Here is a 24,895-nt window from a genome sequence, read left to right on the forward strand (position 1 = left end):
AGTTCCAATCTTAACCATTCTCTATGCTTCCCAATTGCTGAGAGGTCTAACTCTTTAATTTTTGGTTTTAATCCCTACACCTAACTATCTACCTAGTGGATTTCCTCTATCTACCCCATTCCCCTTTCTAACTTCAATCAAATGATTGCATAATCTTCCAAGTCACAGGGAACACAATCCGAGTTTGTACAATGTAATCTTGGGCATCTGTACTTTTATTTGGGTAATAATCTCTGAACTGATCAGCTAACCAATGCTTCAGTCCCAAGTCCATTTCTGCAAGAGTTCACATGACAGTTACTCATCTGAATTCAGGAGCAATTCAGGTTCTAACAAAATAAAATCTCACCTGATCTTTATCTGCTTTCACTCTTTCCAATTCAGTTTTCAAACTGGAAAAAGATGCTGAAATAGAGAGAAAAAAACAACAGGAAGTTCACATTTACAATGATTTTACACACCAGAATGCTACATTTTTTGTGAATGTTATATAGCAGCCAAACATTTCATGCACAGCTTGTGAACACAGTGCAGGAAGATCCAAATAAGCTGATAGCCAAGATCTTTTTGGTTAGTTGCCAGATCTCAAGAAAAATGAGTGAACACTGCCATTCAAAGTCAGTGGCTCATTCTTCATATGGTGCCTCAGACACGATCACAGACCAGTACTAATACTGGTCTGCAATTAACTGTGTTGAGATGTTCTCTTAAAAAGCTAAATAACCAAATGGTTGTCAGTAAGGTGGTTAAAAAGGCATTTGTATGTTCTTTTATTAGCTGAAGCTCAGAACGAGTAGCAGGTTATGCTGAAGCTGTTTACAACACCGCCTGGGCCACAGTCTGATTACATTAGAAATGCGATTATACTGTAAAGGAGATTTGACAATGACAGCAGGACTGGAAACCTGAAGTTAAAAGATTTTATCAGCTGTAGAACTGAGGAAGCTTGGGGAAAACTCTTTTGGAAGTGCATAAACTTATGATGGACTTAGGCACTTCCTATTTGCTCAATCCATTTTCTTAGCAGAGGGGTCAAAATCAGGGGCAGACATTTCAAAAATAGATAGATAGTAATGGGAAATAAGGGTGACGGGAATCTGGATCTCAGCACGTAGAAGTTGTACCAGACATATACATATCACCTGTAGTTAGAGCTGGAAGGTGAGATTAGAATGGAGAGTTCTTTGTCAACTGACATGGATATGTGAGTGGATGTTTTCTATCAGAAACTTTCAATAACTTTATCAATGTTTATTTGTATTTAAAATTTTTTTTTGATAGCCAAAATGTGATCTCATTGCTCACTCAAACCATAGCAGGAAGCATCAGGATTTTAACAGCACAGTTACGAGACCTGGAATGCAGGTAGGCCTAATTGTGTTTAATTATAACGGTTGAGACTGAGTCAGCAAAAGGTAAAAAGCAAAACAGCAAGGTAGTGAACCTGGCACAGATCACCAAAGGGAGACCTTCGGATAATGATCTGATCAGCATTTCCCAAGTCACTAATCGGCTTCACCCCATCACTGCTCACACAGTGAAGGTAGAAGTGACCCCACTGTGAAATAAATGGAAACCTCACTAAACACAATTGTGATCAATCAAACTGAAGAGATGTTTCATCAATAATTATCCTACGGTTGTAATTTATCACCCTACTAATGAATGCACAATGTTCAGTACCATTCACGACTCCCAAAATAATGAAGCAGTTCACATCCAAGTGCAAACAGGACTTGGACAGTAACCAGGCCTTGGCTGATAAGTGACAAGTAACACATGTTCCTCCAGCATTCTGTGTGTTGCTTGGATTTCTAGCATCTGCAGATTTTCTTTTGCCAGTAATATTCACACCACAGAGATGCCAGCCAATGACTATATCCAACAAGAGAAAATCCAGCCACGACCCACTGACATTCAAATGGTATTCGTGTTACTGAATATCCCCCTACCGATATTCTGGGGGTTACACTGATCAAAAACTGAACCACAGTCATCAAATACACTATGAACAGAGATGCATGTCTTAACTCCCCAAAGCCTATCCATCACACACAAGGCTCTTAAGAAATGTGATGACACTCAAGAAACTTCTTGTAATACAGGACACAACAGTCCACTTACTTCATCACTGACACAGTAGCAGCAGTCTGTACCCTTCACAGAATGCACTGCAGCCACTCCACACAGTACCTTCCAAACCCATCACTTCCACAATCTATGAGCTACAAGTTGCCCTCCATACCTCACACTATCCTGATATGGAATTATCCGTTCCTTCAATGTAGCTGGGTCAAAACCTTGGAACACTATGGAGAAGGGGTTGGTGCAAAGAGACAAAAACAACTGACCGAGGTTCATTATCGACCAGACATCAAAGATATACAGGATCAACTGGAATTGAAATTTGGAAACAGAGAAACCACGAACCATTCTTTAAAAGATGTCCATTTTCTGAGAACTAGCAACCATTTTTGAATTTGGAAATGCAAATGTACAGATACTGAAAGTCTGTATATATGTAACTACACACACATATGACTGGTGAGCTGCAACAGCAGACCAGTAGGGAAAGAATGGGAACTCCATACTCCTGGCTACTGAAATATTTAAAAGAGAAGGAACAGCTTTGCTGATAAAAATACTCTAATACTGCAGACGAACAAGGGAACAAAGAATACATTCAATCTGGTCAGAATTAATGGTCAACCTGTTGCACTGCAGGATGTGTGGTCCGTGCCAGTAAATCTGCAAGCACATTATGGAAAGATGCAAGAACTAAAGAGCAGAGAAAACTGAAAACTTAAATTATTCTAATGCAGATGGCCAGTAGCATTAGAGGGGCAGGATTTTCTAAAATTCCTAGAAAAAAAACTTAAATGCATGCAATATGGATACAAGAGGTGTACACAGAATAGAAAGAGCCCTTTGGCCACAATGTTGTATCAACCTAATGTTTCATTGGGAAAGCATTTAACTAATAATGGTTATAAAATCAGAACTGAAGGAAGGCCAAGTTTTACAAGTTGAAAGAGATACATCCCAGGTAGCTTGGAACAACTATTTACTCTCACACCTGATCAGCTATTCAATAAGGCCATAACTGATAATTTAAACATTCAAACACTTTCCAAAATTATATTATTCCCTAAAAATCCATAAAAAACCAGTGATCTTTCTTGATGCAATTTTGGGGCACTCAAAATAGCTGAGAAAATCTGAGGTAAAATTCAAAAGACTCTAGATTCTGTAATTCAGAAAGAAAAACAGAGATAGAAGTTCTTGTTTTTAGTTTAGAGAGAATAATCTAAAGCAAATTAATTGTCTAGCAGTGAAGTGTGTGTTAATAAACTAAAGGCAGCACAGATTTTAAGGAATAACAACCCAGAAACCTGATTGTTTGGTATCCAAAGAACACCAGCACTAGGTCCATTTTTTTAAATTAATAGAAGAATAGTTCAAAATACATTTATTATCAAAGTACATTTACAGAATACAGCTCTGAGTTTTGTCCATCTGCAGGCAGCCACGAAACAAAGAAACATCACGGGACCTGTTCCTAGAAAAACATCAGACAACTAACACGCAAAAAAAAAAGAACAAATTGCACAAGCAGCAAAAAGTGAGAGCAGAACACAGAATCCCAAACCAGGAAATCAGGAAGACTCAGTTTAGTACTGCAAAGGCAGTCTTTCTTCACTGAAGCGCCCTAGTCCTCACCGATCACCCCAATCAAATCACTCAAAAACAGCAAAAAAGAGTAACCAGAATCTAGTAACACAAGCAACATAAACCTCAAAGTCCCCTCCAAAAATGAGTCCACAGCCATGCTGATCAATCCTTGCAACGTAGATCCCAAGACTCCTACACTTGTCCTCCTACAGCAGCCAGTGAGGAGAGGAAGACCGGTCAAATGCAGGAAGACAATACTGAAAACCCTCCAGCACTCCGCTCTCGTCTCTGTCAACTTCAACTTGCCCGTGCCTCAATTGGAGAGAAGCAATAGAGTTAATCATGGGCGCCAGCCCTCTCTCCATGTTTCTGGTCGCACCCTCCAAACTCTCTTGGAGACAGCTCATTCGGTCCAAAAACACATCAAACCCTAAGTCAAAGGTTCCAATAGTATACAGCTTAGAAGTAGATTATACTCGAAAGAAGTAAAACAGCAGTTTTTGAACTGTATGCAGGACATTGTCATTGGTTGCATTGTTTGCTGGCAGCATCTTGAAGATCAAATACTTCAATAATACATTAGTTGGCAAACTGAAGCCAAAATCAAGGTGATGACAGGAGGGAGAAGGCAGTGGTGCTTGTGTGTTTTGCTGCCTGAAAATCTGTAACTGGTGTAGAGCAGGAATTGGCTTTGGGATGTATTCCACATAGAGGGTAGCAGTAATCAGGAACAAGATGCATTTGGACAAGTACGCAGACAGAAAAGGTTTACAGGGATACTGATCGAACACAGGCGAGTGGGATAAGTACTGATAGACATCACAATCAGCATGGACTAGGTGCACCAATAAGGCCTGTTTTTGTGCTGTATGAAGTACACCTGGCTGGAGAGAGCTTATACTTTTCTTAAATTCTTTCTTAAAAATAATGGAGAAACACCAACAAGAGTCATCTACAGGATCAAATTTATTGGACAGGGAGGCAAATATTCAAATCAATAAAGCCACACTGGAGATTACTTGTCCATTCATGAGATTCCAGTTAACTCTCTGCATCATTTCATCAGAATGGGGCAGAGCTGGTGAAATCTTAGCAATACAAGTACTCTACAAGATGGAGCTCCTACGCGGGACAATATAGAGCACATTCTATATCTTACTGTGATTCCCCCTCATTTTTCTGTCTCCCATACAGATCCTCGAGGGCTCACAAAATGATTAAGATGCACCGTCAGAGAAGGACAAACAGGGTTATGTTTTGCACTGGGAATCATACACAATTAAATGCAAGAATATATTGGCAGCAATGACACGGGTCCATTGATTTCACAACCATGTGAGTTTTGCAGTGATGCTATTTTAAGGTAAAACACCACTCAACATCCAATGGTAGCCAACATTTTGCTCAAATACAGGACATTAGCAGCTCGCCAGGTAGGTTGTGGCAAGGTCAGCAGTAATGTCAGTCACTGCCACGTCAGTGACTTCTCTGCCAAAGGAAGTTATTGGATTTTTCGCCTAAATGGGGACATATGGAACTAATTGTGGAAGATTATTTATAACAACACCACATCAAGTAATTTTAACATTCAAGGTGTTGTTTCCCCATAAATGTTGAGGGGGAAGGAGAAGGAGGTGGCAGCAGAGGACGTAGTGGGAGGTGAAGGCAAGGAACTGGGAGGAGTGAGGGAGTGATTATAAGTAGGTCTACACCATAAACAAGAGAAAATCTGCATATGCTGGAAATCCAAGCAACACATACACACTTGTGTTGACTACACCTTAAGGCTCATGGGCACTCTATACTTTCCCATATCTAAAATCAAAAAGTGTTGTAAATCTGCACTCCACTATCCACTAAACCCAACCTATAAACATACATTATTAACTGCACAAGGCTTTGATAACAGCATAACCACAGAAGCTATCGCCACATTGCAAACCATTGACATACAGCATACACCTCTGCACAAATCAAACAGCTGCAGGGATTTGTTAGGTGGCCCGAGCTTACGACCGAGATTTGTCATTCCCTGCTTTATCATGGATAAAAATGTCTGGTTTCCAGTCACTGCAGTGATGGGGAAGAGAATATTGTTGGACAAAAGATTATCTTTCTAGCAGAGGCAGGAGATTAAAAAATTAGTCCACTCAATGGTATTACTTGACTTAAAATTTAGATCCATGACAGTCAATATGTTCCCTTTTAAAAACTAACAATAGTTTAATAACAGAATAGCCTTTATTGCAGGTATATTTTGTTTTGAGCACAAGAATAAATGATATATTAATGTAAAAGATGCCTTGAAGGACTTGCAGATTTGTGTGTTTGAAGCTTAGGAGAATTAAAGAACTTTCAATAAGGCAGTTGAAATAAATCAATAAAAGAGTGGAGACCAGATGAATTACTCATTTGGTCTAAACAGGTTCTTCTGATTGCAATAGGAGAGGATGGATTAACCAATGCCATTCCAGCATTGCTTCACAAGGATGATCTGAAAGTAGGGCTTTTCACGATGTTACAGACCACTGTGACCCATTAATATTAGTGAACCAGCTAAGCACATCTCCAGCAAATCTCCAGCAAGTGATGTCAGCTGAGAGACAGTGAAAGGCATTACTCGTAAGCTTCATACCTTCCAAGATGTCTGAGAGTCAACGAGTCAAAAACAACAGATGATGGAAAGATATTAGAGAAAAAACACAAATTAACAAATTAAGTAGCATTAAACTAAGATCACATATGCTTTTTAAGAATATCTTGTTTGTATTTAACTCATTCCTTGTCTAAAGATGAGCAGAATATAACTTTATTAATGATTTACAGCACTGAATGCATCTTTTGCTGCAGAGCCTTTGTATAGTGGTCAAAATGGCACTGGCATTCCCAGCCTGCACTTTCCTTACCACAGCCAGTTTGCTCTGCTTGCTTGCTTCCATGCGGTTCATGAGAAGGACAGAAGGAGCCCTGGATAAGAGCATCACTGCTGTCCCAACTAGGAATTGACAACTAATAAGGGGTGTGAATGAGCCCAATGCTGGGCACTGCTTTCAGGAAAGACTGGTGGGTGTGGTGGTTGGGGGGTGGGGGGGGTGGGAGTAAATGTGTTCAGGAGAACCACAGATGGCCCTTGCGGGAGAATGCTGTATTATAGCTTTCCCCCACACAACTTTCTATTGATAACAGCTTGCTTTTGTCACTACTAATAGTTTTAGGAATTCAGCTCAGAGTTATCTGTTGATCTGTTTCCATATTTTCCTAATGTCCATTTAGACCATTTTCCTCCAGTTCATTATCACAACTTTCTTCACTATCCATTCTAATGTGCTATTGTCCATTTGTTGGTCATCTGACATGAGTATTTTGCCTTTTAAAAACTATCTTTTGTCAAATATTCCAAATTGAATATAAGAAAACTGCAAGGAAGTTTACAGAAACTTATGAAATTGACTTTCCTTTCCCACTTAACTGAATGGCAATGTTGGATTTTTGTTGGAAGGGCCTTACCTTTAATAATACAATCATAGCCCTCAGTATCTCCAAATCATCTTTGTAAAGGCTTGGAAAGACAACACCATAGCTAAATAGTTCAGCTCTTCCTGTTCTTCTCAATTAGTGCTTGCAATGCCATCTTGGTTCTAATCCTACAGCATAAATCAGGTTAAAAGTCCTCAGCTGGTTCAGGAAAACAACCACTCTGACTCCTGCTTCCTCCAATGAAGGAAGCCTTCAGCTTTTTCCAACAATACGTAGAACATTACAGCACAGGAACAGCTCCTTCTGCCCAGGGTACTGTGCCAAACTCATTAAATAATGACATATAATTCCTTCTAACTGCACATGGTCCATATCCTTCCTTTCTCAGCAGTAACATACTTACTCAAGAGTATCTTAAAACACTCCATCTCATTTGCCACCACCACCATCCCTGGCAGCACATTCCAGACACGCAAGGCTGTTAAAAAATTAATTTGGTCCACACATCTCCTTTGAACTTACACCCTCACATTTTATCTAAAGGGATTCAAATTAAGCACCTGATCAGCCCCTAGCTCAAACACAGACACTGTCATTATATTGGAATGGGTATGGAAGAACCTTCTGCAAAGTAACAATTCATCTAGACAACTCAATTAGAAATATTTTCTGTTTTTGTTTATTGATACCCAGTACAGTTCTTTTATTTCACTCACCAATCTCTTCCTTGCAATTATCAATTTCCAACTGCAACGTTTCTTCGATGTTCTCCTTCAGACACTGCTCTGCTTGAATCTGCTCCTTCAAGAAAAGGATTTCTGCCTTTAGTTTCTCTTCCAGATGATCAGCTGCCGTCCGTACACTGATGATATCTTCACGGTATTTCTGAACTAGTTCACGTAGTTCCTGAATCAAAGTGACAAACACAAAGGTAGTAATTTGCTGCACATTCTATCTGCAAAATACAGATGGCTTAGGCAACAGCTGCAATTAGACCACGATATCAATTACACAGAACATCTGGCATTGGTTTAAGGGTTAGAATGATGAGTAATTATTAAGGCTACATGCTTGATATTGAATACTATGTAGTACCATCAGAAGTTTTGCTCCCAAAGTCACAGGTTTCCTTACTGAACCGGTAAGATCCTAACAAGCCAACTCTGATTCATGCACAGATCAAGGTCAGAGGCAACAGTACATAGAATATACCTGGTGGCTGAAATAAACTCCCCAGTTGAGGCATACAGGATAGCACTGATATTAAACTCATTTCACTAGAAACAAGCAGCTCACCATATCTTTCACAAGTATCCAAATAAAATCAAAAGGCTAGATTGTGAGATTTAAGTTTACCTCCACAGTGTCTGGTGGAATGAAGTTCTCTTCCTGAAGAACAGAAGAGTGCAAACTATGCTTTCCCTGAAGACTCTCATTTTCTTTCTGTAGCCTCATCAGCTCCTCAGATACCTGTTCCCGTGCCTGAATAAGCACAGCCTTTCAAAACACGTACAATCAGATATTAATTGCCTGCTTTTAGTGATTTTTAAAATATTATAAAAACAAATCAATTTTGAATCTATAGCTCAAAGATTGAAACAAACAAGCAAAATCATTGATGATTAGGATTACAAACAAACCTATTCCGAACTATTGACAATAACCAGCTTTTTCATTGATAATTTCCTTAAATTTCACCATAATAACCTTCACTGTTAATGGGGAGGGGAGGAAAGAACAGTTATGATACTATTTTCAGTAGCATAATGAAGTAAATTTTTGTGCTGAATAGTTGAATCAGTGCTTTCACTTATGGCACGTCTACAGAAGCCAAACCATTTTCAGAACCACAAACTGAATTGATAAAATCAATATGAAAATCATTTATTCTCTGTAAAACTGTACTTGATGTATTTTAAACTTTTTGTAAGTGCCACAATCGGCCATCTCCAGGTTAAAGGCTAGAAAGTCCCCGGGTTCTGATGGGTTTACCTCAGAGTGGTACAAGTCCCTGAAGACACAGTTAGCCCCATTACTACTTAACACCTTTAATTGGATCTTGCAGAGAGGAGAAACTCCACCTTCCTGGAGAGAAGCGATTATTTCAGTTATTCCTAAAGAGGGTAAAGATAAACTAGAATGTGGCAATTATCGGCCAATTAGTGTTCTTAATTTAGATTACAAACTATTTACATCTATATTAGCGCGCAGATTGGAAAAGCTTTTACCTGGCCTAATCCATTTAGACCAGACTGGAATTATTCAACAAAGACAAACACAGGACAACATAAGGAGAACTCTGCACATATTAGAACAGGTTAATAAGAACGAGACAAAGACAATGGTAGTAGGATTGGACGCTGAGAAAGCTTTTGATTCGGTTAGTTGGGCATTCCTATACAGAGTGTTAGGAAGATTCGGCTTTCAAGAAAGGTTTATTAAAGTAAGTCAGACTCTATATGACAGCCCTACAGCCCGAATTAAGATAAATGGGGTCCGCTCTGACTCCTTCATTTTAGAGAGAGGCACTAGACAGGGATGCCCAATTTCTCCTCTCCTTTTTGCGCTATATATTGAACCACTTGCCCAACTAATAAGACAGAGCGAAATCGTAAAAGGTATCAAGGTGGCAGGGATTGAACAGAAAGTGGCGTTATTCGCAGATGATGTTTTGGTCTATCTGAGTGAACCAGAAAAATCATTTATAGGATTGTTTACACTGTTGGATGACTTTGGGAAAATATCAGGTTATAAAATAAATGTAAAGAAAACGCAGGTTATGTCCCTAAATTATACACCATCCAAAAAATTGCAGGATACATACGATCTTAAGTGGGAAGCTAAATCATTAAAATATTTAGGAATAACCCTGCCGAAGGATCTTTCAACACTGTCACAGGTAAATTATGGGCCATTAGTCTCAGAGATAAAAGCAGATATGCATAGATGGAATCTTATCCCCTTTTTAAGTTTAAATTCAAGGATAAATACTATAAAAATGAATATTCTTCCTCGGTTATTATATCTTTTCCGTACTTTACCCGTGGAGGTGGATGATAATCAATTCAGGGAATGGGACAAATGGATTTCCCGCTTCATTTGGCAAGGAAGGAAACCTAGAATTCGATATAACACCTTACAGTTAGGGAAGGAAGGAGGAGGTATGGTTCTTCCTTGCCTGAGAAATTATTTTTATGCCTCACAGATAACCCCTCTGTTATATTGGTGTAATAGGGAATATAAGGCTTGATGGAAGGAAATAGAATTTGGATTAGTTGACAGTTTTCCTCTTCAGGCCTCAATAGCTGACAAAGGATTGATGGCCCAGTTGGAAAAATTTAATAATGCTTGGATAAATCTTACATTAAAAGTATGGCAGAAGGTGGTTAATTCATGTGGAATTAATAACATGTTAAAACTCTTTAGATGGTGTGCATATGATACCGAATTCCTTCCCAACAGAGGAGATAAAAGATATGAGCTACGGATAAAGAAAGGTCTTACAACCTACCTCTCATTCATAGATAAAAGAGTATTACAAAGTTTCCAAATCCTGCAGGACAAACATGGCCTAGAACATAATGACTTTTTTAGGTACCTTCAAATACGAAACTATGTTAACAGAGTTGTAGATATACAGACCTATCAACAGTAGAATTAGAATTTTTCAAGATTCTGAATTCGGCTTGCAGTTCAATACCTAGTAAATCAGTTTCTCGCCTATATAATGCACTCTCCCATGCTAAAAATGTAAATACACTGTATATTAAAGAGAAGTGGGAGAAAGAAGCGGGGTTGGTACTTTCAGAGGAGGCTTGGGGGAAAATCTGCAGCTTTCAATGGTCCTCGACTAATTCTTTGACTTGGAGAGAACATTGTTGGAAAAACATTATAAGATACTTCAAGACCCCATATCAGGAAAAATATAAAGATACAAATGTGATGTGTTGGAGAAGGTGCGGCTCCAAGGAGGCAAATCATTTTCATATTTTCTGGGATTGCCCTAAATTAAGTCTATTTTGGGAAGGTATTCATAGAACATTAGTTAAGGTATTTAGGTCCCAGATACCTCTGAACTTTGAGACGCTCTATTTGGGGCATGTATTGTTCCTTGAACAGAAGGAAGATATAAAGTTGCTGCAGGCCCTCTTAGCGGCAAATAAGAAATCAATCACTAGAAAATGGCTAAATCCAATACCACCTACATTAGAAGATTGGTACGAAATTATCTTGGAAATATTTAAAATGGAAAAGTTGACTTACTCCCTGAGAACTCAAAAAGAAACATTTTATCAAATCTGGAATAAATGGATTGAATATATAACCCCAATGCGAGCAGACTTTAGATGACTCTCCTAATGATTTATATTGCTCTTCTCATCAACACAGTAATATTGCTAACGTAAGCACCCCTAGTCTAAATGTTTGTTTTTTTTTTGGAAAATAAAGAATTAACACAAGTAAAGGGAAAGATTTGGGAAAGGGTTTAAAAAAAAAATGAAAAAATTAAGTAAATAAGTACATAGGGATTGGATAATTATGTCTGCGGGCAGGAACAAGCACGAACAAATTGGGATATAAACACCTACAATGGTTGGTATATAGGCTTGTATGCAACATTTTGGACCAGTGGAAATGGTCCAGAAGGGTTGTATGGAAACTATTATTACCATTTTTCTTAACAACTGATTTCATTACTTAGCCTAATAGGTTAGATTTTCCACAGTACATAATTATCTATTTAAATGTTTATTTTCCTTTTATATCATCTCAATGTGTACTTAAGAATGTATAAATAATTGTAGTTTTATACATATAAAAAAATGGAAAAGGTTATATGTGTGAAAAAAGTACATGATAATTGTGAATTCCTTATCCAAATAAAAATAAAATTTAAAAAAAAAAGTAAGTGCCACAGTCATAAATGCATCCAAAACAAAATTTGCCAATCTACTCTGACAAACCATTTGCTCCTGGGTGCTTCGTTGGGCTTGGGAAAACAACTGCTGCACGTTGGTAAGCAAGTTCTCAGCCTCCTGTGCTCGTTGCATCAATCTAGCCACCTGGGAGAATATAAGCACAATAAACACCAAGAGTTGAACAAGATATGCTGGCCTTATCACAATGCTTATTCAAAGTTTTCTTTCAATGTCTCAATTAAAACATAGCCCAGAAAATATTTCAGATTATTTTTAAATTACTGAATCACGTGCACTTACAAAATGCTCTGCAAGTGGAGTAATCTATTTCAAAGGACAGAAATACAGTAATAGTCACAGGGTTGCTGAGATTATTCCTTCACTCAAGCTTTTTTGCATTTCTTAGTTTACTATAAAATTATTTCCTTTGGTCGAAATTGATCAGAACATTCTCTGTTACAAAAGTAACATGTTCCTTTGGGTAGCCAGTACACCCTGGGTTTAACACAAGTCATAGCACGGAATTCATGGACTAGAGGGCCACTTCCTGTGCTGTATTGTTCTATGCTCTATAGTGTAGAATATGAAATATTTGAAAATAACTAGTCTTAAATTCAAATGAAGTGGTAAATGTTGATACCAAGCTAATTAATTTGTTTTGACCATAAGGCTACACTGATAGTTCACGGAGTCTTTTTTCCAATGAAAGAATGAACTTATTTATATGGTACATTTCATAGCTCTTGACACTCCATGCTGGTTCCCAACCAAAGAAGCATTTTTGAAGGAGATGCACTACTGTAATGCAGGGAAGGCAGTAAAGAGCAATGAAGTAAACAATTAAGCTATAGTTCTAATGCAAACTGTAGGGCAAATGTTCAGCAGAATATCTGCCGTTTTTATTTGAATAGTTCCATGCAATCTTTTACAACTACCTGAGAGGTCAAACTAAATTTTGGTTGAAGATTTGAGGAATATCACCTTCTGAAAGTGCAGTATTCTTATCAGTGTATGAATTACAATGTTCAATTATGCATTCAAGCCTCTGGAGCTGGACTTGAACCCACAACCATTTGACTCAAGGGGTGAGACATTTGATGTAATAATGTTGTAGGTGCAGTTGCACAATTGTGCCAAATTAGCTATAAATCACTAGATTTCTCCAGTGCCTGTGTTAAATGAAGGAATATTAGCTGGCTAAAATGGCTACCAAGCTACATGCAAAGATCCCTGCTGGGCACGTGTGATATCAGCATTGATTGGATACACAGGAGCTCAGAAAACTGAAGTACGTCATTCCACCCTTCTCTGCCATTCACTGCAAGCTCTGTCTCAATGACGTATTCATACTCCCACCCCATACTACTTGATGCCTTCTGTGTTTAAACATTTATACATGTCCTCAAAAATATTACGATGACTTACCACTGCAACCCTCTGCAGTAATGACTTGCACAGGTTCAACCCATTCTTCCCCATCTCAGTTCTAATCTACTGACTTACTGTATGACATGAAACTGATTTGTATTTTGCGAGTTTCAATTGGAATCTGAATCAGGTGTTGTAAAGTTTGTTAACTTAGTACAATGCAATACATGATAATTTAGAAAGAAATAAGTAAATCAAGTAAAGTATGTATATGTATATTGAATAGTTAATTTTAAAATAGTGCCAAAACAGAAATAAAAGTGAGGTAATGTTCAAGGGTTCAATGTCCATTTAGGAATCAGATGGCAGAGGGATAGAAGCTGTTCCTGAATGGCTGAGTGTGCCTCCAGGCTTCTGTATCTCCATCCTGCTGGTAACAGTGAGACAAGGACATGTCTTGGGTGGTGGGGGTCCTGAATGATGGATGGCACCTTGTTGAGACACCGCTCCTTGAAGATGTCTTGGATACAATGGAAAATAGTACCCAAGATGGAGTTCACTAATTTTATAACTTTCTGTAGCTTCTTTTGATCCTGTGCAGCAGCACATCCCTCCCATATGAGTAATGCAGCCAGTCAGAATGCTCTCTAATCTGTAGAGGTTTAATGTTTTAGCTGATGAAACAAATCTCCTCAAACTGCTAATGAAATATAACCACTGTCTTGCCTTCTGCATCCATATGTTGGGACCAGGTTAGATCCTTAGAGATCTTGACACACAGGAACTTGAAACTGCTCCTCTCTCCACTTCTGATCCCTCTATGTGGATTGGTTTGTGATCTCTCATCCTATTTTTTCTGAAATTCAGTCAGCTCTTTGGTCTTACTGACTTTGAGTGCAAGGTTGTTGGTGTGACACCACTCAACTAGCTGGTATATCTCGCTCCTGTATGCCCTCTTGTCTCCAGCTGATTCTGCTAATAATAGTTATATCATCAGTAAATTTCTAGGTGGCATTTGAGCTGTGCCTAGCCACAGAGTCATGGGTATAGAGAGAGTACAGCAGTGGGTTAAGCCCTAAGGTGTGCCTGTGTTGACTGTCAGCAAGGATGAATTATTAATACCAACCCACACAGACTGTGCTCTTTGATTAGGAAACTGAGGATCTATTTGCAGGGGTAAGTACAGAGACTCAGGTTCCATAGCTTATTGCTCAGGACTGTAGGAATGATGGTGTTAAACGCTGAGCTGTAGTCAATGAACAACATTCTGACATTGGTGTTTGTATTGTTCAGGTGATCCAAGGCTGTGTGAGGAGCCAGTGAGATTGCATCTGCTGTACACCTACAGTGGCGGTAAGCAAATTACAGTGGGTCCAGGTCCTTGCTGAGACAGGAGTTGATTCTGGCCATGACCAACCTCTCAAAGTGTTTCATTACTGAAGATGTGAGCGCTACTGGATGATAGTCATTGAGGCAGCTCACACTGCTCTTCTTGGACAATGGTATAACTGTCGCCCTTTTGAAGCAGGTGGAAACGTCCGACTGTATCAATGAGAGGTTGAAAATGAATACACCCGCCAGATGGTTGGCACAGTTTACAGAGCCTTACCACTGGGACCTGCCACCTTACGAGGGTTCACCCTCCTGAAAGACAGCCTGACATCGTCTGAGACAGATCACAGGGTTCTCTCAATCTACAAAATTCTAGTGAAAACAAACCTAATCAACTTTACCTCTCCACACATGATGATTGGGCCATCCAATGCTGCACCGTAGAAATACATCCTTGCCCCTGTATTCAAATCTTCCTACCATGAAGGCCCTGCCAACATTTACCTTCTTAAACTGTTTTGTTCAACTGCGTGCATGCGTTCAGTGGCTGGCATACAAGGACACTCAACACTTGAAGGACTGTGTCCTGCAGCACTACAAACTTTGTGCTAGAAGGTGGCATAAGACCACAAGACATAGGAGCAGAATTAGGCCATTCAGCCCAGTGAGTTCACTCAGCAATTTCATAATGGCTGATCCAATTCCCTCTCAACCCCATTCTCCTGCCTTCTCCCCGTAACCTTTCATACCCTGATTAATCAGGAATCTATCAACCTCCGCCTTAAATACACCCAATGACCTGGCCTCCACAGCTGCCTATAGCAACAAATTCCACAGATTCTCCATCCTCTGGCTAATGAAATTCCTCCTCATCTCTGTTCTAAATGGACACCTCTCTATTCCAGGGGTTCCCAACTTTTTTTAATGCCATGGAGCCTTACCATTAACCAAGGGTCCATGGACCCCAGGTTGGAAACCCCTGCTCTATCCTGAGGCTGTGTCCTCTCGTCTGAGACTCCCCCACCACGGGAAGCATCCTCCACATCCACTTTATCTCGGTCTTTCAACATTCGATAGGTTTCAATGAGATCCCCTCTCATTCTTCTAAATTCCTGAGAGTAAAGACCCAGAGCCATCAATTGCTTTTCATATGATAAGCCTTTCGTTCCTGGAATCATTCTCGTGAACTTCCTCTGAAACTTCTCCAATGTCAGCATATTCAAATCCTCTTGTAATGAATAACACTGCATTTGCCTTCTTCACCACTGACTCACCCTGCAAATTAGAAACAGAAAACCTAGAGCTCAATACAGTTCCAATGGCCCACAATGCTGAGCTGAATATGTACTTACTTTAGTAGTTACCTAGGGTTACCCATAGCCCTCTATTTTTCTGAGCTCCACGTACCTATTCAAGAGTCTCTTTAAAGACCATATTGTATCCGCCTCCACCACTGTGGCCGGCAGCTCATTCCACATACTCACCACTCTCTGCATAAAAAATTTACCCCTGACATCTCCTCTGTACCTACTCCCAAGCACCTTAAAACTGTGTCCTCGTGTTATCCATTTCAGCCCTGGGGAAAAGCCTCTGACTATCCACACGATCAATGCCTCCAACATTGCCCCTCGGCTCTTGAACTTTCTGGGGTAATTGATGGAACCGCAGAAGATATTTCTGTAGGGGCTGAGTTATAATCATAGAAGAATTTACAACATGAAAATAGACTTCCTGATTAACCAGCCATATGACGCAGTTGCTATCGAATCAGTGCAGGAGGCCTCATGCATTAGCACAGGCAAATAAAAATAAGGCAGCCATTGTGTGACACACATGAAAACTGCTGGTGAACGCAGCAGGCCAGGTAGCATCTATAGGAAGAGGTACAGTCGACGTTTCAGGCCGAGACCCTTCGTCAGGACTAACTGAAGGAAGAGCTAGTAAGAGATTTGAAAGTGGGAGGGGGAGGGGAAGATCCAAAATGATAGGAGAAGACAGGAGGGGGAGGGATGGAGCCAAGAGCTGGACAGGTGATTGGCAAAAGGGATACGAGAGGATCATGGGACAGGAGGCCCAGGGAGAAAGACAAGGGGGAGGGAGGGAAAAACTCAGAGGATGGGCAAGGGGTATAGTGAGAGGGACAGAGGGAGAAAAAGGAGAGAAAGAAAAAAAATATAATAATAAAAGATAAATAAATAACAGATGGGGTACGAAGGGGAGGTGGGGCATTAACAGAAGTTAGAGAAGTCAATGTTCATGCCATCAGGTTGGAGGCTACCCAGACGGAATATAAGGTGTTGTTCCTCCAACCCGAGTGTGGCTTCATCTTGACAGTAGAGGAGGCCGTGGATAGACATATCAGAATGGGAGTGGGACGTGGAATTAAAATTTGTGGCCACTGGAAGACCCTGCTTTCTCTGGCGGACAGAGCATAGGTGTTCAGCAAAACAGTCTCCCAGCCTGCGTCGGGTCTCGCCAAGATATAGAAGGCCGCATCGGGAGCACTGGATGCAGTATATTGTGTGAGTGGACCAGTGTTAGAGTGGGGAGCCAGTACAGAGTACCTGTGGCCATTCCTTTCAATAATAATTATACCGATTTACATACTGTTGAGGGGGACAACATACCAGGGGGAGCTGCAGCAACTGGGTATCTGGCACTGTGGCTCAGAAGGGAAAGTGGGGGAGGCAGGGGAGAGAGCTGGGGATGCAGTAGTGATGGGGGATTCCATAGTTAAGACCAGACACAACATTCTGTGGACGCGATAGTGACAACTGAGCGTTGTCTCCCAGGTGCTAGTGCCAGGAACATCTCAGATCACATCCACAACATTGTAAAGAGGGAGGGTGAGCAGCCAGAAATCTTGGTACATACTGGCACCAATGATGTAGGTAGGAAAAGGGAGGAGGTCCTGAAGAGAGAATTTAGGGAACTAGTTAGAAAGCTAAAAGCAGGACCTCCAGTGCAGCGATCTCTGGATTGCTGTCCGTGCCGCAAGCCAGTGAGGGATAAGAACAGGATGATTTGGCAGATGAATGCATGGTTGAGAAAGTGGTGCAGGGGGTGGGCTTTCAGATTTCTGGATAATTGGAATCTCTTCTGGAGAAAGAATGACTTCTGCAAAAAAAAAAAAAAAACGGGTTACACCTGAACCTGAAGGGACCACTATCCTTGCAGGCAGGTCTACTAAAGCTGTTGGGGTGGGTTTAAACTAATTTAGCAGGGGATGAGAACTAGAGTGAGAGGGCCATTAGTTTACAAACAGAGGCAGTGTGTACTGAGACTCAGATAATTGCAGTCAGCGGGATAAGTTGTAGTGTAAAAGGGGGACAAAATGAAAAAGGGTGACTGTTACAGGATTGAAGATGTTATGTTTGAACGCACAGAGTACATACCTTCTCATCCCTTCTCTACTACCCTGCCCTCATGATCTGCCCATCACCTCCCTCTGGTTCCCACCTCCTTCCCTATATTCCATGGTCTAAAGTCCTCACTGAACAGATTCCTGCTTCTTCAGCACTTAATCTCTTCCACCTATTACCCAGAGTTCTCTCATCTCTCTCTTCTCACATCACCTGCTAGCTTGGGCTCCATAGCCCCTCCACCGCCCTATTCTGGCTCCCGTCTCGTTCCTTTGCAGTCCTAATGAAGGGTCTCAGCCCAAATTTTTGACTGTTCATTTCCCTTCCTAGATAATGCCTGACCTGCTGAGTTCCTGCAGCAGTTTGCATGTAGCTATTACACATGGCAAAAAAAAATCACAAGTTCAATGTATGTTTGTACCTAATTATGATGTGAGCAGAGCTAAAGATGGCACCAGACGGTGGTGTCTCTTAGTTATTAGCGAAACAGTTAAATTCTTCCTATTCTAATGTCTCTGTTTTCCTTTTCAGAATTGTTGGGGGTCCTATCGTGATATTTGGTCTACAGCAGCATTCAAAGACTGAGGTTCTGCAGGACTGTGTTTTGCTGTTCTTGGAGCTCGCCATCAGCTGCATTTTGGCCTGAAATCAGGCGGCTTCAGGGCCTACAAGGCCCTGTGGACATGAATTCTTCCCGGTGTTGCATACTGAAATGTAACAGGAGCCGGAACATCGAAGACAGCAAGAGTGGCTCTGTACTCAGTAATCCATTTGCCAATTCTCGAGTTGGAGAACTCAAAATAGAAAGGAACGACTAACATCGAAATAGTGACTGTTGTCTCCCCTGACGCGGTGGAAAGAGACAGAGAGAGACAGAGATGTTGGAGTGAACAATTAAGTTTTTAATGGACTATAGACCATGGTCTCTCTTTGGGGGCTTTACTTGCATGGTGGGAATGCTGATGCTTTATGCTAGAATAATTTGAGGGAGGGGAGAAGGGGAGAGTTGATGCTGCTTATGCATGGGAGGGAGTGGACTTTAGGGTTTTTACACTTTTCCTGTCATTCATTTTTTGGGGGGGGTTCTTCTGTTTTCAGGATATCTGCAGAGAGGAAGAATTTCAGGTTGTAGATTGTCTACATTCTGAAATTAAATGGAGCTATTGAACTATCTGAATTACAAATACACTGTACATCTCTTAGTGCGATTGATTTAGTCCTCCCACCTGAAGACTAAAATTTAGACAAGCACTCCCCCCGTACAAAAAAAATTGATTCTGCTGTGATGTGCTATGGCTACCCTCCCTGACACTGTGTGCTGTTGTGCCAGCAACCTGCCATGAATTTCTGCCCTTTGATGTCATTCTCCCAGCAATGAATTAGCCAGTTCAGTATGGAGAGGCTGCCTTTGAGGGCTAATCTTGGACAGGCAAGGTTAAATAGTGGGACCACTCAGAGCTGAGATGAGGTACTTTGGCCTCAGTCTGGCCTGCAGAGTGCTGTGTTTACTAGGGACAGGCAGCCAATGCTCCACAGGTTGACAGTCCACTTGGTGGATGCGATCAAATTGTTGACTCCTGCTATTTGGCTGAGCATTTCTAAGCAGAGACTTTTCTATAATTACAAGCGTAAACCATGAAGGAATCTCAGAACCAGACTGTTAGGACAGATGCTTAAACAGGAAAGGCAATAATGATACAGACAAATAGGATTAATGCAGATGGGATAAAGGTCTGCATGTACATGATGAGTTGATGGGTTTGCTAATCTTCATCCAAACAAACAGGGGCTTCCATCAGGGTGAGTCAGTAAGATCCAGGCAGCGTAACACTGAGCAGCTGCAGCCATCCTCAGTAACAGCCTTAACACATTGTGCCAAAAGGACAGAGCCTGAGCCCACAGCCCAGTGCTGAGCTGCTGGAAAGGCTCATTCTGTCCCACCCACACTGGCAGCCTCTCTATACTGGGCAATTCATTCTAAGCACTACCAGTTTCCTGAATATAATGCTTTCATTAGCACTTATTCCTGGGAGTGCATTCTGTGTGCTATGCTAGGTACAAGTATTAGAAATTTTGTGGCTATCCCAGCTACCTGATTACTTGTATCATCAGAGTTCTGTTTGACATAAACTTCCAACTCCTGTTTCTCCTTCATTGTTTTCTCCAGCTGTTCATTAGCTTGTCGGAGCATCACTTGCAGCTTCTTCACCTGTAGAGTCATCAATCAGACAGATATCTCAGAGGGAATTCAGCGTGTGCAAACAGCAAGAACTTTCAATATTTCTATGCACAATTTATGAGGAAAAGACTGCTGATCTAAGAAAATATTGTGTTGTTTTTAAAAAAACAAGCATCTGTTTAAGTTTCTTGACTAATGATCCAGGAAATTTTAATTTGTTTAATTTGAAATAAAACTAATTCACCATTAAATGAACATGCAGTCATTAGAACTTGCCTGGCTCAATATCTACTGCCTTCGTCTGGTTCAGTCAAAGTGTAACTCCAGACCCTGAGAGATATGCCTGACTCATAAATGCCCTAATAAAATAATCCAGCAAGTCCAGGGTAGCAACTTGGGCAATGGTCATTGGACTTGCTAGCAATACCCACATGCTACAAATGAAAAAGGCACAGGAGAAATATGGAAAGAGTGATCACAAAGGCCCAGCAACATGTGGAAATACACAAAATTGAGTGAGTGAGCAATACAAAAGTACATATATTGAGTGAAGGATGAAAAAGAACACCATGGACACCAGGAAACCAATAGAAAGTAGTTTTAAAAAGGGCTGCAGAAGCACCAGCATGAAGGAAATTGGTTACATATAGAAGACAAAATGAACACTGATGCTATTGCCAAGCATAAACACTGGCTGGCTCTGGTTAGCCTGTTGGAATATTTCCCTGCTGCAACTTCCATGCATGTTTACTTTATATCACACAATATGTTTACAGATCATTAAACTTGCTATAATATCAGGCTTGCAAATTCAATCAAATCTTATTTGAATGGCCTGTTTTGATGCACAAAGTGATGTGTCAGCAAGAAAGCCCCCCCAAGGGCCTGACAATATACCTGGAGACTGTGCACCCCAGCAAGCAGATGCTCTTACTGACATCTTCAACATTTCCCTGGATCAAATCACCATCCTCACAGGATTCAAGACCAACACCATCATCCCAGTGCCCAAGAAGCCGACTGTATTCTGCTTCAATGACTACCATCCCTTGGCACTGACCTCAGTAATATCGAAATGTTTCGAGCATCTGGTCATGAATTGCAATAAATCCAGCCTTCTCACCACACTGAACTTCTCCCAGTTCACAGATGATGCCATAGCCTCCGCCCTTTACATAGTCCTGTCCCACTTGGATAATGGTGTCTCTGATGTCAGAATTCTATTCAGTGATTTCATTCCTGCTTTCAGTATAATCATTCCCAACAAGCTGGTGGAAAACTTTTCCATATTGGGTCTCAACACTGCCCTCTGTAACTCGATCTTGGACTTCCTGACGAAGAGACCACAGACAGCAAAATCCCTGGCTCCAACACACTGCGCACCAGTGCGCACCCCCCCCCCCCGCCAATGGTGGGGCCTGCACCCCCGGTCAAAATTTCTGTTACTGTGAATAGTTAAGTGAGTAGAAGATGAACTGATCTCCAAAAGCCATAAAGTTAAAGATGAAACATTCTTTTCAACATTTTAAGCAAGATTAGTGTATTATTTTTGTTTTGTACAATTTTAGAGTGAAAAAAGGAAAGTTTGGGAACCCCAAGAGATTTGAGCTCTCAGATAACTTTTACCAAGGACTCAGACCTTAAATAGCTTGTTAGGGCTATGGCTTGTTCACAATCATTGTTAGGAAAGGCCAGGTGATGCAAATATCAAAGCTTTATAAATACCCTGACTCCTCAAACCTTGTCCCAACAATCAGCGGCCATGGGCTCCTCCAAGCAGCTGCCTAGCACTCTGAAAATTAAAATAAATGATGCCCACAAAGCAGGAGAAGGCTATAAGAAGACAGCAAAGCGTTTTCAGGGAGCCGTTTCCTCAGTTCGTAATGTAATTAAGAAATGGCAGTTAACAGGAACGGTGGAGGTCAAGTTGAGGTCTAGAAGACCAAGAAAACTTTCCGAGAGAACCGCTCGTAGGATTGCTGGAAAGGCAAATCAAAACCCCCGTTTGACTGCAAAAGACCTTCAGGAAGACTTAGCAGACTCTAGAGTGGTGGTGCACTGTTCTACCATGGAAGAGTCATCAGAAGAAAACCTTTCCTTCGTCCTCACCACAAAATTCAGCGTCAGAAGTTTGCAAAGGAACATCTAAACAAGCCTGATGCATTTTGGAAACAAGTCCTGTGGACTGACGAAGTTAAAATAGAACTTTTTGGCTGCAATGAGCCAAAAGGGTTTGGAGAAAAAAGGGTGCAGAATTTCATGAAAAGAACACCTCTCCAACTGTTAGCCACGGGGGTGGATCGATCATGCTTTGAGCTTGTGTTGCAGCCAGTGGCACAGGGAACATTTCACTGGTAGAGGGAAGAATGAATTAAATTAAATACCAGCAAATTCTGGAAGCAAACATCACACCGTCTGTAAAAAAGCTGAAGATGAAAAGAGGATGCCTTCTACAACAGGATCATCATCATCAGGTGCCATGCCCAGTCTGAGCTTTGACTGCCATGGCCCACACACTCCTGTTTCGGGTCAAGTGGATCAATTCATTGATATTCATTTCCAGTTCTCTGGCTGCTGTCTCCATCATCATTTGTCTTTGTCTTCCTCTTGCTTTCTTCCCTTCAATCTTTCCCATAATTACCGTGCATTCTAACTCCTCTTTCCTAATCACATGTCCAATGAAGTTACGTTGCCTTTTCATGATCTCATACATTATCTCTTTTTGTGTTTGCTCTGTCATGACATCCTTGTTAGAGATTTGTTTCGTCCATGATATTCTTTGCATCCTCCTCAAAAACCACATCTCTGCTGCTACAATTCGTTTCCTCGTGTTACTAGATATTATCCAACATTCTGAGCCATATAACATAACTGGATAAATGTAACATTTCAGTACTCTGAGGCGGGTTGTCATGCCTAGTTTAGTATTGGTCAGTATACTCTTCATTCCCGTAAAAGGTGTCTTTTGCCATCCCTATTCTTCTTTTAATGTCCAAGTCGCACCTCCCATCTAATGTCACCCAGCTTTCTAAGTAGCAAAATTTCTGTACTTGTTTTATGTCTTCCCTATTTATTCTCAGTCTGCAGATAGGATTCTCCTTCTTTTTGGATATCACCAGAAATTGTCTTTTTGCAATTGACAGATAGACCCATTTTACCCATTTTTGCACGTTCTTCAACAATTATATCAATTAAGTTTTGTAGTTCTTCCTCCGTACTTGCAATTAACAGTGTCATCTGCATATCTGAAATTATTGATGTTTTCACTGCCAACTTTGATTCCCAAGATGTCTCTTATTTTTTGTAATATTGTCTCACTGTACACATTAAATAAATCAGGGGAGAAAAGACACCCTTGTTCAATGCCTCTCTTGATTTTCGTAAACTGACTCACTTCTCCATCTATTCTTACAGCGGTAGTTTGTTCCCAGTACAGATTTCTGATTAGGCGGAGGTCTTTCGAATCTAGATCTAGAGTTTTCTGTAATATTTCAAATAACTTATTGTGCTTCACTTTATCAAATGCTTTTGTGTAGTCGATAAAACAAACAAACAAATCTTTCTGCACTTGAATAGCTCGTTCTGATAGTATCCTTAACATCAATATTGCGTTTCTTGTACCTTTGTCTTTCACAAAACCCATTGTTCTTTGCCTATTTCAGCTTGCATCTTACTTTTAGCTCTTGTCATCAAAATTCTTAGAAGCATCTTGGTGATATAACTCATTAAACTTATGGTCCTATGTAATTCACATTCTGTTGCTCCAGGTTTCTTATGAAGAGTGATAAATACTGATTTTTTCATCTCTTCTGGTATTATTCCAGTCTCATAAATGTCATTGATTAAATCAGTAAGTTTTTCAATTCCATAATCTTCAAGGGCGATAATTTGTTCTATTACTAATTCATCAGGACCTGCTGCCTTTCCTTTCTTCATCTTATTTATTGCATTACGAACTTCAGATTTTAAAATATTTGGACCTTCAATGTTTTTCTTAACTTCAGGTTTTTCGCCTTGATGGTCTTCAAACAATTCCTGAATATACTCAGTCCATCTGTTCATAATCTCATCCTTCTCCATGATAATAGTACTGTCCTTTGCTTTCAAACATCCACCTGAAGAACAGAGGAGCTTTTTACCAGTGATATTCTTGATTTGTTGATGTAACCTTTTTGGATCAGTGATAGGGATTCTTTCTATTTGCTCACATTCCTGGTTTAACCATTCTTCAAAGTTGCTGGTGAACGCAGCAGGCCAGGCAGCATCTCTAGGAAGAAGTACAGTCGACGTTTCGGGCTGGGACCCTTCATTCTGATGCTGCCTGGCCTGCTGCATTCACCAGCAACTTTGATGTGTGTTGCTTGAATTTCCAGCATCTGCAGAATTCCTCGTGTTAACCATTCTTCTTTGGCTTTTTGCCATAAGCTTTTAACTTTTTTTTATCTAAGGACTTATATTCTATTGGATTTGTTTTCTTCCGTCTCCTTTCTTCCATTAGATTTTTGATTTCATCTGTCATCCATTTATTCTTTGTGCTTTTTTCTTTTTTAGGAATCACTGACTTTGCTGACTCTACTAAGGCATCC

General features: G+C 40.5%; 1 protein-coding gene across 3 annotated transcripts in view; it reads right to left on the reverse strand.

Annotated features, from left to right (window-relative positions):
- Positions 1-24,895, reverse strand: part of rabep1 (rabaptin, RAB GTPase binding effector protein 1) — a 126,533-nt gene that overhangs the window by 24,021 nt on the left and 77,617 nt on the right. For 2 of the 3 annotated variants that reach the window (XM_063031545.1, XM_063031544.1), the window contains exons 11-15: positions 20,223-20,339; positions 12,114-12,212; positions 8,506-8,646; positions 7,866-8,055; positions 350-405 (exon numbers count right to left, since the gene is read on the reverse strand). In XM_063031545.1, the coding sequence (XP_062887615.1) occupies positions 350-405; positions 7,866-8,055; positions 8,506-8,646; positions 12,114-12,212; positions 20,223-20,339 (603 nt within the window). The remainder of the gene's footprint in view (positions 1-349; positions 406-7,865; positions 8,056-8,505; positions 8,647-12,113; positions 12,213-20,222; positions 20,340-24,895) is intronic. The other variant, XM_063031546.1, reaches the window with a different exon arrangement.

The sequence above is a fragment of the Mobula hypostoma genome, chromosome 23 (assembly GCF_963921235.1).
Source record: "Mobula hypostoma chromosome 23, sMobHyp1.1, whole genome shotgun sequence".
In the NCBI taxonomy this organism is placed as follows: Eukaryota; Metazoa; Chordata; class Chondrichthyes; order Myliobatiformes; family Myliobatidae; genus Mobula; species Mobula hypostoma.